This window comes from Periplaneta americana, chromosome 12 (genome assembly GCF_040183065.1).
Source record: "Periplaneta americana isolate PAMFEO1 chromosome 12, P.americana_PAMFEO1_priV1, whole genome shotgun sequence".
Classification (NCBI taxonomy): Eukaryota; Metazoa; Arthropoda; class Insecta; order Blattodea; family Blattidae; genus Periplaneta; species Periplaneta americana.
Window position 1 is genome coordinate 173,904,410 of NC_091128.1, and position 21,304 is coordinate 173,925,713.

The 21,304-nt window shown below is 38.3% G+C and overlaps 1 protein-coding gene across 9 annotated transcripts in view; it reads left to right on the forward strand.

Annotated features, from left to right (window-relative positions):
* Positions 1–21,304, forward strand: part of beta-Spec (spectrin beta chain) — a 313,031-nt gene that overhangs the window by 231,316 nt on the left and 60,411 nt on the right. For 8 of the 9 annotated variants that reach the window (XM_069842602.1, XM_069842603.1, XM_069842607.1 and 5 more), the window contains 13 exons: positions 152–310; positions 901–1,164; positions 4,170–4,370; positions 6,058–6,174; positions 7,975–8,175; positions 10,008–10,421; positions 11,429–11,623; positions 11,819–11,998; positions 13,432–13,676; positions 15,794–16,017; positions 17,544–17,635; positions 17,833–17,937; positions 19,965–20,606. In XM_069842602.1, coding sequence (XP_069698703.1) covers positions 152–310; positions 901–1,164; positions 4,170–4,370; positions 6,058–6,174; positions 7,975–8,175; positions 10,008–10,421; positions 11,429–11,623; positions 11,819–11,998; positions 13,432–13,676; positions 15,794–16,017; positions 17,544–17,635; positions 17,833–17,937; positions 19,965–20,606 — 3,039 coding nt within the window. The remainder of the gene's footprint in view (positions 1–151; positions 311–900; positions 1,165–4,169; positions 4,371–6,057; positions 6,175–7,974; positions 8,176–10,007; positions 10,422–11,428; positions 11,624–11,818; positions 11,999–13,431; positions 13,677–15,793; positions 16,018–17,543; positions 17,636–17,832; positions 17,938–19,964; positions 20,607–21,304) is intronic. The other variant, XM_069842611.1, reaches the window with a different exon arrangement.

Sequence of the window (21,304 nt, forward strand, 5' to 3'; positions counted from 1 at the left end):
TAATGTAGGGACGGGACGGAACATACTGTAACTTGTATGTGGTGGAATTGTAGTATATGGAAATTTCGGGAATGGAAAAATGTCTCTGTGGAAACATTATGCAGAATTTTGGTAGAAATATTCTTAATTGTTGTTCACTGACTTGTTTCAGGACTGCGAGGAATTGAGTGAATGGGTGCAAGAGAAGAACATTACAGCACAAGATGAGACGTACCGCAGTGCCAAGACAGTGCACAGCAAGTGGACTCGGCACCAAGCCTTCGAGGCGGAGATTGCGTCCAACAAGGACAGGCTCTTCCGCATCCAACAGGTGAGCTTGTTGTACAATCTCGTGTTTTCGTTGCTAGATTGATTTTCTTGATCTTTTAGTTTCGTTTTCACAATTAGTGTTAATCAGTTTACCAGGCTAAAAAATGTTCACTCTGAGAATCTACAAAAAATTGAACTATACTTACTTGACAGTTTAAAGTCTTTCATTTGAGCTAAAATTCGTCCTCATCAGAGATATCTTATATGTATGCAGAGAGTCCACACCTGTGGAGTAACGGTCAGTGCGTCTGGCCGCGAAACCAGGTGGCCCGGGTTCGAATCCCGGTCAGGGCAAGTTACCAGGTTGAGATTTTTTCCGGGGTTTTCCCTCAACCCAATATGAGCAAATGCTGGGTAACTTTCGGTGCTGGACCCTGGACTCACTTCATTGGCATTGTCACCTTCATTTCATTCAGATGCTAAATAACCTAGATGTTGATACAGCGTCGTAAAATAACCCAATAAAATAAAAACAAAATGTATGCAGAGATAATGTTACAAAATTTTTTATTTATTTATTTATTTATTTATTTTATAAGTATTATGTTTTGAGATGACATTCCTTTGCACTTCGCTGTTCTCTTGTCTCAGGCCTCGGAAGAGCTAATGAAGGAGAAGCCAGAGCTGGCAGAACTGATAGAGCCAAGAATTGCAGAGTTAGGACAGCAGTTTGATGACTTGGAGCGCACCACCAAGGAGAAGGGAGAGCGGCTGTTTGATGCCAACCGTGAGGTGCTGCTCCACCAGACTTGCGATGACATCGACTCGTGGATGAACGATTTGGAGAAGCAGATAGAGTCAGAAGACACTGGCACCGATCTTGCATCTGTTAACATTCTCATGCAGAAACAGCAGGTTGGTCTCATAAAACAACAAGAAAAGTAATGTGCATAGTGAATTGCATCATGTCTTATAGTGAACAAACTGCATTTTACTTGATTATTCTTTTTTTCATCTTCCACATAATTACTGGAACCAGGATTCGGAAAGTAGAGGCAGAAGTAGTTGGTTGTTTAAAAATGCAGTAAAAGCTCTTTTTAACGAATCTCTAGGAATTATTTTTTTTAAATAAGCAGGGAAGGGTTGAGAGTAGAAGTTAAAACCACCTTAGACTATTTAAGTACATTGCATTTACATATTCTTCTTTTTCTTCTTCTAGTTCGTGGCCTCTTTTGGTAGTTGAATTTTTTTATAAGAGTTTTCATTTTTCTCTATCCTGCCACAACTCAGTTCCATCTACTTCAAGCCATTCATTTCTCCTTTCGATGTCCCCCCCCCCCCCCGAATTCCACCAATGACGTCATTGATGCTCCACTGGTGTCGCACCGGTGCCATCAACTTGCAGAGGTGGTGGCAGTCTCCATCAGTGAATCTGATTGGTTCTTGTATAGGGCGGGAATTAGCCAGTGGCGTAGCGTCAATGTAAGCTAAAAAGCTTAGCTTCCCCAGTTAATAATAATTTAATAATAAACCTGCAGTTTATGGAGAAAATTATTTATTAATTTTAATAGAATTTATATTTACGCGTTAAATATTGCGATGCGGCAGCTCAGGATGATTTGTGATGCAGCAGTAAACAAGATGCCTGCACACACCAGCTTCCAAGCAGACCGGTTTCTTCTGTGTAATCCACCCCGCAGATTTTCCATCCCTTTCTAACTAAACTACCCTAGTCGCAAGGCTCTCAAGAAGCTAGCTTTAACATTTAAAATAAGTAATTTCTGAGTTATCCCTTTTCGTCAGTTGTGTTCAGTTGAAGTGTTAGTGTGCATTGTGGCTGATATAATAAATAATGAGCGAAATAACAGTTCCTGACACTAATTTACTTGAATTTTTTTTAGGACAATTGTATTGTGAAGACTGACTTACGAACAAAAGTGTGATTTAAAAAACAAATGACCTACTCCCTTGCTGTCAATGAAGGACACAACCAAAAGACAGACGCATACTTACGTAATGATACTAATACTGTGATTTCTCTAAGTATGACAGGGAGTGAACTAATGTTATACGTATACGTGTCTATTTGTTAAGAGATATGTGTAAACCGTGAAATCATATTTTATTACGTCTCATTTGAGGTCATGCCTTATTGGTGTTACTTACGATGTTCCAACCAATCTTCGACTGCTGACTTGAAATTGACTACTATTTATTTTAAGACTGTATTTTTGTAATACGTTTTCTCATATTGCATGAAAGACAACTTGAGTTAGCTTCCCCTGCTCAAAATTTCATGCTACGCCACTGGAATTAGCAGACGAATGACATCGTGCACTGTTGTGTCATGGCGGTGTGTTCTGCTGTATTGTTTGTAATGAGCACAACGTAAAAACAATATGTTAATGGCTTATGAGCGAACATGTCAACGGACCAGTTATTACTACCGGTTCAAGAAATAAATTGTTTATGCTATCTTTTCTTTGAACTTGATGGCAGTACGAAAATTTCGCATAATTTTGCTAGTGTAGCACAGACAACAACTTGTACAGTCGCCATGACAGCCATCGATCTTTCCAGCAGTTTTGTTCCTTATTTCGCTGCAACATGACATCATTGATGCCACCGGACCGGTGAGTTTCGGAATACGCTGTTCATGTCTTCCTCTTGGTCTCTTTCCTCTTTCTGTCGTTTCCAGCTCTTCTCTGTGTAATCTATAGTCAACTCATCATCCATCCCTTTCACATGACTAAATCATCTCAGTTGTTCTTCCATTATATTTTCATATTTCCATTTCCCATTAAGGCCACCTCTGTGAAGTAATGGTTAGCATATCTGACCATGAAACGAGCGGGTCCAGGTTCAAATCCTGGTTGGGACAAGTTACTTGGTTGAGGTTTTTCCCGGGCTTTTCCCTCAATCTATGAAGAGCAAATGCTAAGTAACTTTTAGCGCTGGACCCTGGACTCATTTTGCTGACACTTTCACCTTCATCTCACTCAGATGCTAGATAACCATAGCAGTTGATTTGCAGGTTGTAAAAACAATTACAGTGAAACTTCTCCTTACAGACACCTACAAGATACGGACACTCCTCATATACGGACAGATTTTTATGTCGCAATTGAAATAATATAGAAATAATGATAAATTTAACTCTCGTTTACGGACACTCTCAGACACGGACACGGACAGCTGTTTCACAGTCCTAAAGCTTGCTTTACCTCCTGACTGAGGACAGAACTTGAATTTCAAGACTTACTATGTTACAAAAATGGAAAATTTAGTTTTGAGAACTGTACAGAAAATTCCTTAACATGAAAGAAGACAATAAGGGTCTCGTAGGCTACCACTAGCCCAGCCGGCTATCCCTTGTTAGCTGGAAGCGGTTGGATAAACAAAGTCATAAAATTTAACCTGTCTGATGGGTCCAAGGTTTCTGCAATCGTGAAATTGTATTCGATACATGATAGGGTTAGTAGGATTATTCTCTTCACTGCAATCAGTCGTTCTGTTTCGAGAGACATGGCACCTGAACGTAAAGATTAGGTTGAAAACTGTAAATTACAGTGGTGCATGACTGTAGATCTAGAATAAAATTGCGTGGCACGGTACTGTACTTTCCTTTTTCGGTTTTATCTACTGTAATTCAAAGTTGCAAAGAATTTACTGTAGTACAGTACACTGTATTTAGAATTAAACTACAGTAATACATTTCATTTAAAGCGTCAAGGGATACATATTATAAATTTACTGTTAGATTGGGGAGCCTCCCTCCCAATAAAGGACACCTCCCAGATGCGGATAGATTGTTACGTCCCTTCGATGTCCGTAAATGAGAGGTTTTACTGTTCATGTAATCCTAGCTGGGCTGCCGTGATCATGAATTTGACCTGCACTTCTGACGTTTTGTTGCACAGATGATCGAGACACAGATGGCTGTGAAAGCAAAGCAGGTGACAGAGCTGGAGACGCAGGCTGAGTACCTGCAGCGCACTGCCCCAGAGAAGATGGACGAGATCCAGGTGAAGAAGACTCAAGTGGAGAAGAGGTTCGAGCAGTTGAAGCAGCCCCTGCTGGAGCGGCAGTGGCAGCTGGAGAAGAAGAAAGAAGCATTCCAGGTGATGGATCCCAGATAATTCTACAATAAAGCTTTAAAGATTTCAATTCATCATCTTGTATACAGGTTGTCCCATTTATCTTGCGTACCCAAAGCATTATTTTTTACAAAATGGCAACATATTTTTAAGTACTGTAATTAAATTTATAATTTTCATATGCAGTACAGTAACACTGTTACAAACTTATTTCCAGTCAAGATACTAACTGTGCATTTTATCAATTGCAGTGCACTGCTGCCAGTGCCAGACTGGTGTCTGTATAAATTGTACAGAATGTGTTTAAAAATGTTTGGAATAGTTGCGGAATTTCGCTAAAACAGATTGTATATTCGCAAATCGATTAATATGTATTTCTTAAAAGCAAAATTTCTTTTAAAGTGTGTTCCTTAAAACCTAGAGTGAATTACATTGTTTTTATGGTACTTCTGCCAGGACTTTTGAAATCATTCCTTAAAAACGAAAACTTCTTTTTTAAAAGAGAGACTGTTAAAAACAAGGTTTAATGTAATTATTCACTTCACTTATTACCAACTTCCGACAATTCAATTAAGCAGATAATATCTGCTAGGAACTGTTGTAAAGTTTTTATCTCCTCAGCAGTAATAGAATTAAAAATAATAAAACTCTAGTCAACGGTCACCACACCTGCGTCACTGGAAAGAAAACAAGTGCTGCCGTGAATAAAAAAATCACCCTGTATATTGTTTTTAGCCAGTTTGATTGTTATAACAAAATATATTGCATTTCATGCCAAATGAATGTAAGAAGTTTGGCATTCTTCATAAACAAGCCAGAGTGATTGCCATGTAATGTTTCTACATGCAGAATACAATTCAAATTGTTACTGCAGCATTTAGAAAGAAGCAAAACAGATTTACGTTCAAGATTGAGTGATTACTTGTATTTTCTGATTGATATGGATTTGATTGTATTTTCTGGCTTATGTAGATTCAAGTGTTTTCTATTTCACGACACAAAAGGAATATTTACTTGCACAGACAGCCAAGGTCATGCTGTGTTTGTTCTGATGTATATGTACAAATTTCAGTACTTCCATTACTAATCTCATGCATTAAAAATACAGGGTGTAAACAATATGAACTGCCAAAAAAGTACTGGTGGTAGACTGTATATAACTGAAGAAAAAAGTCAGATAATGTTTTTCTGTAATTGTTAAGGTTTTCCCAGAAAAAAAGTGTTTTGTGATTCTAACTTTTTTTAAAAATAAGAATAGACTGTTAATATTTACTTTGACCAATGCAATCATTTGCTACTCTGTTGTGTATTCGTATATGTTGAATGCAAGGTCATTGGCAGTGGCATTTACGTTCAATCGAAATGTAAACAAATATTATCATAAAAGCATGGTGTTTTAGAAATTAAAAAATAAAATAAAATAAATACGGTAATTAAATTCCACTGGACATTTTATTGAGTAATAGACTGATATTTTATGTATAATTTTTGCAGTTTGTATTGTTTATGCCCTGCAGGTTAGACTCAGATAATTCTCATTTGATTGGGCAGCCAACCATTTACATATTGTCTTTAATATGAAAGACAGAAATGTGAATGGGAACTATTGTAACTAAACATGACTTAGGTATTTCTTTCTGAAGTGTGGAGGGTTTTGTACTTATTGTTGGAAAGATGAGCAGTGTTCTTAACCCGGTTATTCTGTTTACAGTTCCGACGTGACATTGAAGACGAAAAGTTGTGGGTAGCTGAGAAGATGCCACAGGCCACATCAACAGAGTATGGCAACAGCCTGTTTAACGTGCACATGCTCAAAAAGAAGAATCAGGTAATCATTTTTCAGTGTTTGTTCGCCTTCATGATCGTATGAATTGAAAGTATCTATTTTTAGTGTCAGGTTGCAAATGCTTTATTTGCAGGTCATTTTGCTCTTGGCAAAAAATTTTATTGTGTAAACATTTTATAAAATCGAAATGTGTGTGTTTATGTTCACTACAGTAGACTCTTGCTAATCTGGCGATTCCTTGCACAGAAGGGTGCCAGATGCGAGTGTTCCAGATTACTGGAGTACTTAAAAATGTCATTAAATTTAATGTTATAAGATGCGCCAACAACTCCACTTGCATTTCTAAATCGAAACTAGAATGTTCCACACGTGGCATGTGTATACATATATAAGTATATACAGTATAACACATGGCACCTGTGCAAATTTCCCAGAAAACTATTAGAGTAGAAATGATACGAAGTATACTAGAGAAAGGACGGTTTACTGAGTGCTGTATTAGCAAGAGTCCAGTGTAATTGAAGGAAAAAAGAATTGAATCCAGTTAGAAAAAAAGTGATTCGTAATAATGATCCCAAATTGCGGCCATTAGAGAACAACACCACCACCTTTGAAATGTCACGTTTCATAGACCAGATATTTGAAATGGCCAGGTGTTCCAGTTCCAGCATACAAAGGATCTTCCAATGAGAGTGTCACACTTTTAAAATGAAATAAATTGTATAAACGAAAGAGGTTTGTTTATTTATTTAATTACTATTGTTTCGAAGCACACTTAATGTTATTACATATGGAAGAGAATGTCAGTTAAATTGGCGCCGCGCTTCGTTGGGTTGCGTGTATACAGGTCCAATTTTCAATGCCAGACAGATATATATATTTGGGGCTAAGAGGAATGGAGAAAGTTACACAACGCAGAACTGCACGCATTGTATTCTTCACCTGACATAAATTAGGAACGTTAAATCCAGATGTTTGAGATGGACAGGGCATGTAGCACGTATGGGCAAATCCAGAAATGCATATAGAGTGTTAGTTGGGAGACTGGAGGGAAAAAGACCTTTGGGGAGGCCGAGATGTAGATGGGAGGATAATATTAAAATGGATTTGAGGGAGGTGGGATATGATGATAGAGTGTGGATTAATCTTGCTCAGGATAAGGACCGATGGCGGACTTAGGTCAGAGTGGCAATGAACCTGCGGGTTCCTTAAAACCCATTTGTAAGTAAGTAAGTAAGACAAACATAAACCAGGCTCAGTTTCAAGAATAACGTATGTGATATTGTTCTAAGGTCATTAATTGTTTCTGACTTGTTGGCATAAACCCGTTATTTAACATAACCGCATAACAAGTAATCCAGCGGAGTTAAATCACATGGTGTCAGGGGCCAGTTAATATCACTACCACGCGAAATGAAGAAGCCTCTGAACTTCTCTCTCAAAAGGTTGACTGTTTCGCGAACAGTATGACACGTGGTGCCATCTTGCTGAAACAAGACCCATACCTTCCAATTGAGGCCAAAAATAATCTGTCATAGCCTGGAATCTTACACATACTGTACACTTCATGTCATGCACGCAATGCTTGGTGAACAGATGACTTTTTTTAATAATAAATATTAATGATTTCTATGCATTGTGGACTGGTGTAATGTTCCATGATTATTTGTCAACAACAACTGTAGCCATGGGAAAAATATTATTGCTATAGCTTCATAAACACGGCAGATGTTATATGTTAAAAGTAGAACACTCTTATTGGAAGACCAATTATATAAGTACCTTACTCTTGCTGTTGAGAGTGCTAGATTCATCCTGTAAAACATTACCTTTTTGTTGCAGTCACTACGCACAGAAATTGATAACCATGAGCCAAGGATACACCTGGTGTGCAACAATGGGCAGAAACTGATCGATGAGGGTCACGAGGATTCGCCAGAGTTCACGCAGCTCATTGAGGATATGCTGGCGAGGTGGCAGCAGCTGAAGGATGCCGTCGAGAACCGACGTAACAAACTGCTGCAGTCGGAGAAAGCACAACAGGTATGTAGCTCTACTGAAATGTGAGACAGTGACAGAACCACTTCCCGAAATTAAATTACTAATACTCATACTTAACACTTTGAGACCAGAGTGCTGCATTGGAGTTAAATCGCTCGCTTGAACACAGTCGAATGTCGTACCCTTGAGTGAGGTAAGATCGGTCGTGATACACTCGTAATAAATAGAAGCACAATACAAGGTCATCTCAGCGACATGTCTTATCTTGTATGGAAGGAGACAGATAAGATACACATATGTTTTGCTCACACGGTAAAAATAAGGCTTTATTTTCTGCGTTTATGACAAGCGTTTAGTGGAACAGTCATTGGAATGTACCAAAACAGTAACATGAATAAAATAGTATGACAAACTTCGATATACAGTTATTATTGCTAATTAACAATTATTCAATATTTGATTTACCACATATATAATATGATAGGTCCATACATAGTGTTCCGCCTATATACTGCGACAATGTAGAAATGTTTTACAAAATATTATTGATATAGCAGTAGATTAATAACAATATTAGTACAGAGATAACGTCACAGAAAATATAATAAAACGAATAATCATGCTGCACAACTGTTACAGACGCAAAGATTGATACACTAATTGAAGCGTCCGCTGGAACAATGTTATGTTACATTTGGTAAAATTTACAGGAGCTGCAAAAATGTGTACGCGTACAACGTTGTTCTTATGAGGGTAGCAAACTTTTGAGTGGACAAATTTCACGTGCTGCATTGATGGACAGTTGCAAGCCAAGGAGTGTAGCAAAGTAACATGACATAGAACATTATTACACGGAAACACGCCAAATGAAAATTTTGTAACTTACAATGTTGTTCCAGCCGACGCTTGAATTATTAGAGATTATTATTATTATTATTATTATTATTATTATTATTACTAGAAAACTTGATACAGTTCTTGCATTATCGTGATTGTGTTCTCTGTTTATAATAATTACATTTACATCCAATAACATCTATCAGATGTGGCAAAAACAAAATAACTCCTGTGGGGGGGGGGGGGGACTTTTACCTACAACATTCATATTACATTTTAAAGCAAGTTTTGTAGTTGTACTATGGAGAGGTTAGTTAAACACTGCAAAGTTTTGAAATGCTAAACATCTATGATATTACTACACAGTTCATCACTGTAACAAGAACGAATGTCTAACGCTCAGCTTATACCGTTCGAGGATTTATCGCTCGCGACAATTTTACCCATCATGCATGTGCGCTACCTATCGGATTATGCTATGAACTTCTTGGCGCTTGAGCGAAAACGTCCGATGCAGACCCCTGTTTGAGACCCTAAAAAGTAGTGAATAAATTCAAGGGAAAACTATGTAAAAATGTTAGTGATAGTGGGTTAAAACCATAATTTTTTGCCATAGTGGTAAATAAAAAAATCTTAAAACTAAACAAATGCTGCAAATTTACAATATATCGGCATAACAGACAATATATTTAACATCTAAAAAAAAAAAAAAAAAAAAAAGGTAAAGGTATCCCCGTAACATGCCATGAAGGCACTTGGGGGGCATGGAGGTAGAGCCCCATGCTTTCATGACCTCGGCACTAGAATGAGGTGGTGTGGTCAGCACCATGCTCTGACCGCCTTTTCCCCCCCGGAAAGACCCGGTACTCAATTTTATAGGAGGCTGAGTGAACCTCGGGGCTGTTCTGAAAGTTAGGCAACAAGAAAAAATCCTGTCACCAATATATCTAACATCTACTTGTAAAAATTACCTAATCCGAGGTCAGCATTTAGAGAATTGAAATGGAGAAAGTAACCAACTCGTATGTGTGTTGCAGTACTTCTTCGATGCAAGTGAAGCAGAATCGTGGATGAGCGAGCAGGAGCTGTACATGATGGTGGAGGATCGTGGCAAGGACGAGATCTCTGCCCAGAACCTGATGAAGAAGCATGAGACCCTGGAGCTGGCCGTGGAGGACTACGCGGACACGATCCGGCAGCTGGGCGAGACTGCGAGGCAGCTGACCAGCGAGCAGCACCCCGACAGCGACCAGATCGCGGTGAAGCAGTCGCAGGTGGACAAGCTGTATGCGGGGCTCAAGGACCTGGCGGGCGAGCGGCGAGCCAAGCTGGATGAGGCCCTGCAGCTCTTCATGCTGAACCGTGAGGTGGACGACCTGGAGCAGTGGATCGCCGAGCGAGAGGTGGTCGCTGGGTCTCACGAGCTGGGCCAGGACTACGACCATGTCACGGTGAGCACATCCATGGTTCTTATAAAAGCTCATCATGTATTAGTAATGATAAACCTATAAAAATGGTGACAATGATAATACATTTTCTCACCACCATGTGAATCATCAGGCAGTTTTGTAGTTTACAACGTATATTTGAGAATATACAGTAAGTTTAATAACACGACACCCTTTGAACTGTGTCCCCCACCTCCACAAACATTTTGTCTGGGCCCTGCCGTCATAAATACTTTCAGTAAAAATTTCATCCAGATTCATTAATATTAGGCATAAAAAAGTTGGTGTTGAACTGAGAAAAATAAACTTACAGAAAAATGAATTTGAAAGAAAAATGAATATTTATGTAACACATACCTATTAAAATTCTCCTCCACTACTTTCGTATAGTAACTTCAGAGAGCCAACTTTAGAACAAAAAGTTGCTAGATTTGTGATCAAAAATTTGTAAAAAAGAATTCTTTGATGAAAATAATAACTTTCACAGCACTTTAAATGCCAAACCCCCTCACAGACTCGATTAAAAAAAAAAATTAAACATATTTGTAATCAGAATTGAACTAAATCCATTTGGGGTATGAAAATATACATTCTAAAGAAGTGAAATAGCCAATAAAAAGTTTTTGAAAAATTTTCATGATTTTCAGTGGAGTCTCCCCTTACAACCTAGGTAGCAAATTGCAGGTATGAAGAGTACATTCATATATACCATGTAAACAGTGTGCCATTTTACAAAACGACAAAAAACTTGCAATCCATATTGTCAGGTTTAGTGAGTAACTACGAATATGTACACTAGAATGTGTGAGGACCTCATTTTGGAACCTTATACTCCAATTTTTATTCGTTTCTATTATTTTTGTACTGCTGAATAATTTTTCACATTGTCATTATTGACACTCTGTTATTGAATTATAAGTACGTTTATTTTTTTGTGATTTAATATCTATGCTGACAATTCTACGTCAGTATTTCTTTCCTGTCTGATAACGTGTTGGTTTTGAATGCAGTTGCTGTGGGAGAGATTCAAGGAATTTGCCCGGGACACTGAAGCTATTGGCAGTGAGCGAGTGGCAGCTGTGAATGGAATTGCAGATCAGCTGATCAGTGCAGGCCACTCCGACTCCGCAACAATCGCTGAATGGAAAGATGGACTCAATGAGGCCTGGCAGGATCTGCTGGAACTCATCGAGACAAGAACACAAGTATGTTACACAGTTTTCTCTAACCTGCCCCACCCCACCCCATTTTTTGTGTTCTACCCAAATTTGAGAAATGAATTAATTGTTTCAGATGTTCATTTTCTGTGATCATCTATCAGTTAGGATATTTTTCTTTTTAATGCCATTGTTCTAGCATTTTTGAAGTCTACAATGTATGGTTCTGTATTTATTGTACAGATGCTGGCAGCTTCACGTGAGCTGCACAAGTTCTTCCACGACTGCAAGGATGTGCTGGGCCGGATCCTGGAGAAGCAGCATTCGATGTCGGATGAACTGGGTCGTGATGCTGGATCAGTGTCTGCTCTACAACGCAAGCACCAGAACTTCCTGCAGGACTTGCTGACACTGCAGTCTCAGGTCAGCACCACTCAGTTCAGAATGGAGACTGCAGACTTCATAAGAAAGATTATGAAGCTTTCATGACTATGTAATGGCATTAAATTTTGTACACTGATGTCAGTACGTTGGCCTGTGTGTTCATGTTCCTCTTCAGAGTCTTATGTGGAACATATAGACCACTTTGCTGTCTTGACCTCATCCATGATATACCTTGTGCAGGTGGTTCTATTTGCATCTAGATTGATTAAATTAGACCTCTCTAAGTAGGATTTGGACTTGGATTTTCAGTGTGGAAAGCTAATTAATGTTCTTGTCATTTAGTTGAAAATGCACCAAATACATATATGCTCGATTTATTTATTTTATTTTATTTTTTGGGTTTGTTTTTTGTTTTCTTTTTGTTTACGCGCGCACGCGCACACACACATTTATTTAAGTATTGCATTTTTTTTCCATAATGCTATTGACAATTAAATTCAATGTAGATATGTCAGAAATTCTATTGTATTTGCTTATTATTTCCTAAGGGCGCCTAATATGCCTAAAAAGCTATACAACTGAAAGCGTCTTAAAATTAAATACTACTAATGTAGTGCACAAACATCATTTTGTAAGTTTATGACTACTTCACGAGCCACAAAAATGAAAAATACAAATGAGTGATAATATACAGCAGAGAAGTAGGCCTACTACAATTTTTTTTGTTATTATTATTTACCTGGGTCTTTCAATCTTATTTGCAATTTTCTCCCACATTTTATAAACCACATTATTGTCGTGATATTGTTTCAAAGTGGGATTGCACAGAACTTATCTTTATTGTACTAAAACAACAAATTTATCCCATCGAACTCATTTTGAATAATGTGCACTATACAGTACAACAATAATATTTGTAGATAGCGGAAGCATGCAATCGTGGACATAGCTACTGACGCATGTACAGTATGCTGCAGACATCAGATGGTCTGCATGCAACCAAGTTCAAGCAGTCATCCAGTGTTGTTTCCCCATGTCTCCTCGTGTCTGCTTGCGTCTGATTGTGTATGTACTCCATCATAAGAAATCAATGGGGCAACATGTGTCATGCCGTGTCTGATTCTGTGTGCATCTGGCCTTCTAATTCAGTGTTTTTCCACCCCAGAGAAGACCCATTGAAGTCTCAAGTGATGTAACTCTTGAGAGTGGAAACTATAAATAGTTTTGAAACACTGGGGAAATAATATACCAATATACAATTGCAAAATCCAAAATTGTTTTCAAAAAACTTAAATTGCTACTGAATGATAATAATGTGATTGAACAACACGAATTGTTACCTTGCTGTCAGCTTCTGTGCTTCAACCCAGAAGCATTTTTTGTCTTGTCGTAGAGCAGCTCGGTAAATGATAGGTGGCCTGTTAAATATGAGAAAGTGCACTGGATATTATGAAGGGCATTTGTATTTACAGGTGCAGCAAATTCAGGAAGAATCTGCCAAGCTGCAGGCCTCATATGCTGGGGACAAGGCCAAAGAGATCACAAACCGCGAGGCAGAGGTTGTGACAGCTTGGGCGAACCTGCAGGGTCTTTGTGATGGGCGACGGCAGAAGCTGGCTGACACAGGTGATCTGTTCAAGTTCTTCAACATGGTGCGAACACTGATGCTTTGGATGGATGATGTGGTGCGGCAGATGAACACGTCCGAGAAACCAAGGTGAGACGTCCATAAACATGATAGAAATATTATTCCTTTCATGGCAGAGCCAGTTCTTTACATATCAGAGTTTCTGTTAAGAGTTAATGTCTATTTCTCTGAACTCAAGTATTGCGGGTTTAAATCTGTGGATATTTCGGACAAGAAAATGGAAGTATGGCTTAATTTGGACGGATATAGAGCTGTATATTTATGAATGTATGAAAATTACATTTATTCATGTGTAACTTTAATGGTCTTTATTATTATTATTAAATAATTTAAAATTTCATATTTTAAACATTGCATAAAGCTGCCTATGCACGATCAAATGTTCGTCAAAGTCATCACTTCACAAAACTTCAAAATTTGCCACTACTTCACAAGTTTTATTGTCTGATCAACATTACTTTAAATGTCTGGCTCATCTTTAAAGTAAATAGAACATGTTGTAATTATTGATCGAAGACTTGACAATCTTTGATGGAATTGAGTAATGGGATTCGAAAATATTGTGACAAGAGCCACAAAAAAAAAATGGCAAGTTGTTTGCAAGTTAATTCAATTATATAAATTTAAACTCATGCCTGTATGCCTCGGCTTCTTTGGAATACTGTAATAAAACGAAAAAATAATACGTATGAGGAAACTGCAAGGCAAATATTTGGAGTTAAGTACTAATACATGAATTTTTGAAATGAAGAAGATTGTAACCTGTAACCTAGGCAAATTTAAGTTCTGTGAAATACCACAATAAAGTAAAGAAAAATAATGCGTATGAGGAAACTGCAAGGCAAATATTTGGAGTTAAGTACTAATACATGAATTTTTGAAATGAAGAAGATTGTAACCTGTAACGTAGGCAAATTTAGGTTCTGTGAAATACCACAATAAAGTAAAGAAAAATAATGCGTATGAGGAAACTGCAAGGCAAATATTTAGAGTTAAGTACTAATACATGAATTTTTGAAATGAAGAAGATTGTAACCTGTAACCTAGGCAAATTTAGGTTCTGTGAAATACCACAATAGAGTAAAGAAAAATAATGCATAATAGGAAACTGCAGGGCAAATATTTGGAGTTAAGTACTAATACATGAATTTTTGAAATGAAGAAGATTGTAACCTGTAACTTAGGCAAATTTAGGTTCTGTCAAATACCACAATAAAGTGAAGAAAAATAATGCGTATGAGGAAACTGCAAGGCAAATATTTGGAGTTAAGTACTAATACATGAATTTTTGAAATGAAGAAGATTGTAACCTGTAACATAGGCAAATTTAGGTTCTGTGAAATACCACAATAAAGTAAAGAAAAATAATGCGTATGAGGAAACTGCAAGGCAAATATTTAGAGTTAAGTACTAATACATGTATTTTTGAAATGAAGAAGATTGTAACCTGTAACCTAGGCAAATTTAGGTTCTGTGAAATACCACAATAGAGTAAAGAAAAATAATGCGTATGAGGAAATTGCAAGGCAAATATTTGGAGTTAAGTACTAATACATGAATTTTTGAAATGAAGAAGATTGTAACCTGTAACCTAGGCAAATTTAGGTTCTGTGAAATACCACAATAAAGTAAAGAAAAATAATGTGTATGAGGAAATTGCAAGGCAGATATCTGAAGTTTTAAGAACCAAGTATGTATTTTTGGAATGAAGATTCTAACCTGTAACCTAGGCAAATACTGATCATAAATATTTTGTTTTAAAACAATATACAGTCGTAATATTCTTTGTATAGGGTACCTTATAGTTATAAAATACAAATATTATTTTATATAGCCTAGTTATTCTCCAAAGGATTTGGGTATTTATATTGTAATACTTGTTACATAGGTTACAATGAACTTGAAGCCCATGTTTTACAATATTGTCAGATCTTCAGCAGTATGAAGCATTGCTCTTTTTCTCTTCACATGCCAGTGTGCAGCTTCCATGATATTCTTTGTTTGAATGAAGCCTCAAAAGGATCAACATAAGATACCTTTTCATCTCTAGTCTGAAACGAAATGTATCTTTGCAGAGTTTTTTATCTTGTCTTCTTTATAAAGGTTTGTAGGTGTTTACCGTAGCCACCAGTCTTAAAAAATATTGAATGATATAATTTATAAGCATTCTGATTGCGTTTGTGCAGGGACGTGAGTGGAGTGGAGCTGCTGATGAACAACCACCAGAGCTTGAAGGCAGAGATTGATGCTCGAGAAGACAACTTCACAGCCTGCATCTCGTTGGGCAAGGAGCTTCTGTCTCGCAATCACTATGCCTCGAATGAGATCAAGGAGAAGCTCCTGTCCCTGACAAACCAGCGCAATTCTCTGTTACACCGCTGGGAGGAACGCTGGGAAAACCTGCAACTCAGTGAGTACAGATATCATTACAATACATAATTCTAGAAATGGGCTGTTCCACTTGTTTTGTGTTTTAATACATGAATTATGCTAATTTTAGTAATGAGTTACTGATTATATCTTACTTATAAAGAGCATTCCTTACGTACTTCTCTCCCTGTTTCACTTCCTTGTGTCATTTCTTCTCCTATTCTGACTTTGACTTGTTTAATTTAAAGGTTACTGAGCAGCCTCCACTCTTTCCAATTCACACCAGTTTTCTTTAGGACTTCCATCAGTTTATCCCAATCCACTCTGTCAAATGCTCTTTCAAGTCTGTAAATACTACTTAAGTTACACTTTTTTATTTTCGATTGTTTCTAGCAGTCCAATTGTATTTCTCATACCTTTTCCCTCCCTGAATCCAAACTGCTCTTCCTCCTACTGTCCTTCCATCTTAGAATATAAACATTGATTGAGTATTCGCAGGAGAATCTTCGCTGAGTGTGATATTAGGCTGATAGTCCTGAACTTATGTCAGCAGTATGTAGGGTAGTAATATTCTAGAATAGTACCATCCATTAAAAAAATTATTTTCTAGAATAGTATCATAGAAAAGGGTAAAATTTCATTATCTCCCTTTCAATTTTCATCATGCAGTTAATATTTGAATTGCTGTAGGTCTGATATTAGAGACTACTTTATACAGATTTATGTAAATCAAGATTTCAGGTATAACTCCCTGTAAAGTTGATTTGAATAATTTCGAGGGAAAAATTGTCCCGGGGCTGGGTATCGAACCCGGGACTTTTGGTTTAACGTACCAACGCTCTACCAACTGAGCTACCCGGGAACTCTACCCGACACCGATCCAATTCCTCCCTCTATATACACATACCTCAAAGTGGGCTGACAACCGTCAAGCAACCAACTTTGAGTGCACACTAACTCCGTGTGACTTACATTGTGGTTTTCTGTTAATGAACAGTGACGTGTATTATGCAAATCAAGATTTCAGGTATAACTCCCTGTTTGGGTTCGATACCCGGCCCCGGGACAATTTTTCCCTCGAAATTATTCAAATCAACTTTACAGGGAGTTATACCTGAAATCTTGGTTTGCATAATACACGTCACTGTTCATTAACAGAAAACCACAATGTAAGTCACACGGAGTTAGTGTGCACTCGAAGTTGGTTGCTTGACGGTTGTCAGCCCACTTTGAGGTATGTGGATATAGAGGGAGGAATTGGATCGGTGTCGGGTAGAGTTCCCGGGTAGCTCAGTTGGTAGAGCGTTGGTACGTTAAACCAAATGTCCCGGGTTCGATACCTGGCCCTGGGACAATTTTTCCCTCGAAATTATTCAGATTTATGTAATTTGTACAAAACGAAAACATAAAAGGAACTGGATAATTTAAAATTTATGGAGTAATTTCGTAGCAAAGAGTCGGAAAAAGAATTTCAAGAGTTACGGTAATTGGAAGAGTTAAAATTCATTGCTGTGATATTGCCACTGAAGTAATGGACTTGACTGAAGTTGTGTGTTACATTTGCAGTTCTGGAGGTGTACCAGTTCGCAAGAGATGCTGCTGTGGCTGAGGCATGGCTAATCGCACAGGAACCATATCTTATGAGCCAGGAGCTTGGGGTAGGTGGAATATCTCGTTTGCGAGGTTATAGATTTTTCACTTTATTCGACATATGCTGTAAATGTTAAATCATAGATGTTCTTAGCTCACTAGAGATGCTGAAAACTGATTTAATGTCTTTTTCCATGGATGTTTTTCCTCCAGGGTGAAGAATTTACAAATATAACATGAATTACAATATGATTACTTTTTTCAGCACACAATTGATGAAGTGGAGAACCTCATCAAGAAGCACGAGGCTTTCGAGAAGTCTGCAGCTGCTCAGGAGGAGAGGTTTGGTGCGCTGGAGAGATTGACTACAGTAAGTCCAGAGTTTGGTGTGGGGAATTCTAACTTTTCTGTTTTCTGTAAAGGGTGAATGGGCTTGATCTTCTGTGTTAATTTTAGTGTTGGATTTAGGAAATACCTCGAGAGTAGCAAATGAAATACGAACATGCACAAAACTCTTCATTAGTGAATAATTAAATAATATAATCCTTATCATGAAATTAAGTTATGCCACTATAAATGTAAAATAAATGTGCAAAAATCTCAGTGCAGCTAGACAATATGTTAAAAAAAACATATTATCCTGGTTTATATTAGTTACATGTTAAGATGTATGAAGGAGGAAGTATATACTTACGTGATGTGGATATTTCTGCACAGTGTAATCTCTTGAAATGGACAAGATACTCAACTGAGCAATGGCAGTAGTAGGACAAGATGCTGAGCAATGACAGAAGTAGGGCTCAACTGAGCAATGGCAGTAGTAGGACAAGATGCTGAGCTATGACAGAAGTAGGCCTCAACTGAGCAATGGCAGTAGTAGGACAAGATGCTGAGCAATGACAGAAGTAGGGCTCAACTGAGCAATGGCAGTAGTAGGACAAGATGCTGAGCAATGACAGAAGTAGGGCTCAACTGAGCAATGGCAGTAGTAGGACAAGATGCTGAGCTATGACAGAAGTAGGCCTCAACTGAGCAATGGCAGTAGTAGGACAAGATGCTGAGCAATGACAGAAGTAGGGCTCAACTGAGCAATGGCATAAGTAGGACAAGATGCTCAACTGAGCAATGGCAGTAGTAGGACAAGATACTGAGCAATGACAGAAGTAGGGCTCAACTGAGCAATGGCATAAGTAGGACAAGATGCTCAAGTGAGCAATGGCAGTAGTAGGACAAGATGCTGAGCAATGGCATAAGTAGGACAAGATGCTCAAGTGAGCAATGGCAGTAGTAGGACAAGATGCTCAAGTGAGCAATGGCAGTAGTAGGACAAGATGCTCAAGTGAGCAATGGCAGTAGTAGGGCAAGATGCTCAAGTGAGCAATGACAGTAGTAGGGCAAGATGCTGAGCAATGGCATAAGTAGGACAAGATGCTCAAGTGAGCAATGGCAGTAGTAGGGCAAGATGCTGAGCAATGACAGAAGTAGGGCTCAACTGAGCAATGGCAGTAGTAGGACAAGATGCTCAACTGAGCAATGGCATAAGTAGGACAAGATGCTCAAATGAGCAATGGCAGTAGTAGGACAAGATGCTCAAGTGAGCAATGGCAGTAGTAGGGCAAGATGCTGAGCAATGACAGAAGTAGGGCTCAACTGAGCAATGGCAGAAGTAGAACAAGATGCTCAATTGAGCAATGGCATAACCAGGGCAAGATGCTCTACTGAGAAATGACAGAACTAGGGCTCAACTGAGCAATGACAGAAGTAGGACAAGATGCTCAGTTGAGCAATGACAGAAGTAAAATAAATTGGATAAATCTTGAACTTAAATTTTAAATATTATTGTGCAGATTTAGGATAGAGCAACCATTACTAAAGAAAACAACTGTTATTATAAAATAGTATCTATTTCCAGAAGTAAATCTGAGCAACCTTGAACACACTTAAATTTTTTCACATTATTTTTGACAGTATATAGTGGAATCTTGTGACTGCACTACTCGTACAGTGAACTACAAAAACTTTTTGGCTTTGTATTAAGGGTTCTCTTTGTCAGGAGACACAATTCATTTCGAAGGACACTTTTTCTGGGACACATATGTACTGATATAAGAAGACGTGCATGTTTGTGGGTTCAAAGTGAGACTCTCTGCAGTTGCATGCTCTTGTATTCTCTCACTCTTGGGATCTTACTCTAAACAGTGGTTTTCATCTTCTAACACAGACAGCGTTTTATTTTGATACTTAAGGCTTTCATACTTTGCGTTAACTTTCTATTTTAATGCTGTAGTAATATTTTGTGGGTATTGAGGATCAGTATTTGCTTTGACTAACGTCTTGATAAAGGTAGGTGTGTGTGTTGCTTGTAGTGTTGTAGTGCATGTAGTTGTGTTGTTGTAGCATGAACAGCTGTTTGCGTCTGAAGTGGACTGTGGTGATGGTGCTGGGCTGGTGACACTGCACCCAATGGCTCCCCTGCATGACGGTGGTGGTGGTGGACCTTTCACCCTCGACATCCCTATATGTGTTAGTCCCGTCATAAGAAAGCCACCCTCAGTGAAGTACATGAAACGTCACAGCAGACCTCTAGAGGATGTGATCAGACTTATTTTACTGGACAGTGAGAGGTTTTATAACCCAAATCGACGGCGGCAAAGGCGCGAATTCACGTCCACAGGGACGAGACTCGTGTACCACAATGTGGGGGGCACCCAGCGGCGAGGGCGCATGCGCTCTTTCCTGTGGAATACTGACTGGCGCCACGAGCCCGGCAGCCCGTCCAGCCCCGAGGAACATGTTGAACCTTCTTGGTCCCCTCGGTCGATCAGGTCCTCCCTGTCCAGTCTCCCCCGGAGTCATGCCTCCACCCTCCCACGGTTCACTGAGGGTGAGCTTGAACCTTCTGTGTTTGATATGGAGTCACCAAAGTCACTGCGAAGGTACCAGCATACCAACACCCCAAGAAACCGTGAAACATGGAATGGGGATGCCTGGAATAGGGGCTTTAGCACCTCTAGCGGCAGCACTGGCTCTCTAAACCAGGTAAGCATGTTTGCTTACATACAGAGATGCTTCTGGTACTGCAAATTGAGGAGGAACAATCCCAAATGTTAGTGAAACTAGTGAAAGAACTCTTGTGAGGTCATGTTGAAACCTTTCCTCAAACTGTGTGAACAGATATATGCAAATAAAAATTAGTGCAAAATTTCGAAAAATCACTTTGAATGTTGCATTAACAAGCAAATGGCATGTACAGAATTGGTCATAACTAAGGTTCGGATTTTGATGACCTAAAAGTTAGTATTGCAGTGTAGTACAGTTAAAGATCAGCAAACATTTTCTCTATCTCAGGTAAATTGTTATTGTAACTGGGTATACTTTGTTACAATCTGCTGAATATTGATTCCGAAATCTAGTCACTAATTCTATGACAGTGAATGTAAACAAAAGGAAGATTGCAGTACTCTCCTAGCAGGTAATTTTATTTATTTATTTTGATAATAATTGTAACATAAAATATAATATATACAGAAAAACTTTAGCTCGCCCCTGAAAGAGTAGAACTCTTGCTCAGGGACGGATTCCTGAATTGAAATTAAGAAGTATACAATACAATTTGTCGTATGTCTACTATGCAATTAGAATATATAAATTTAAATTTACAATTTTTCAATTTTTATAAAATCCATACATAACTTTTTAAATTTAACTATTAGAATTGACAAGATTAGGATATTTAA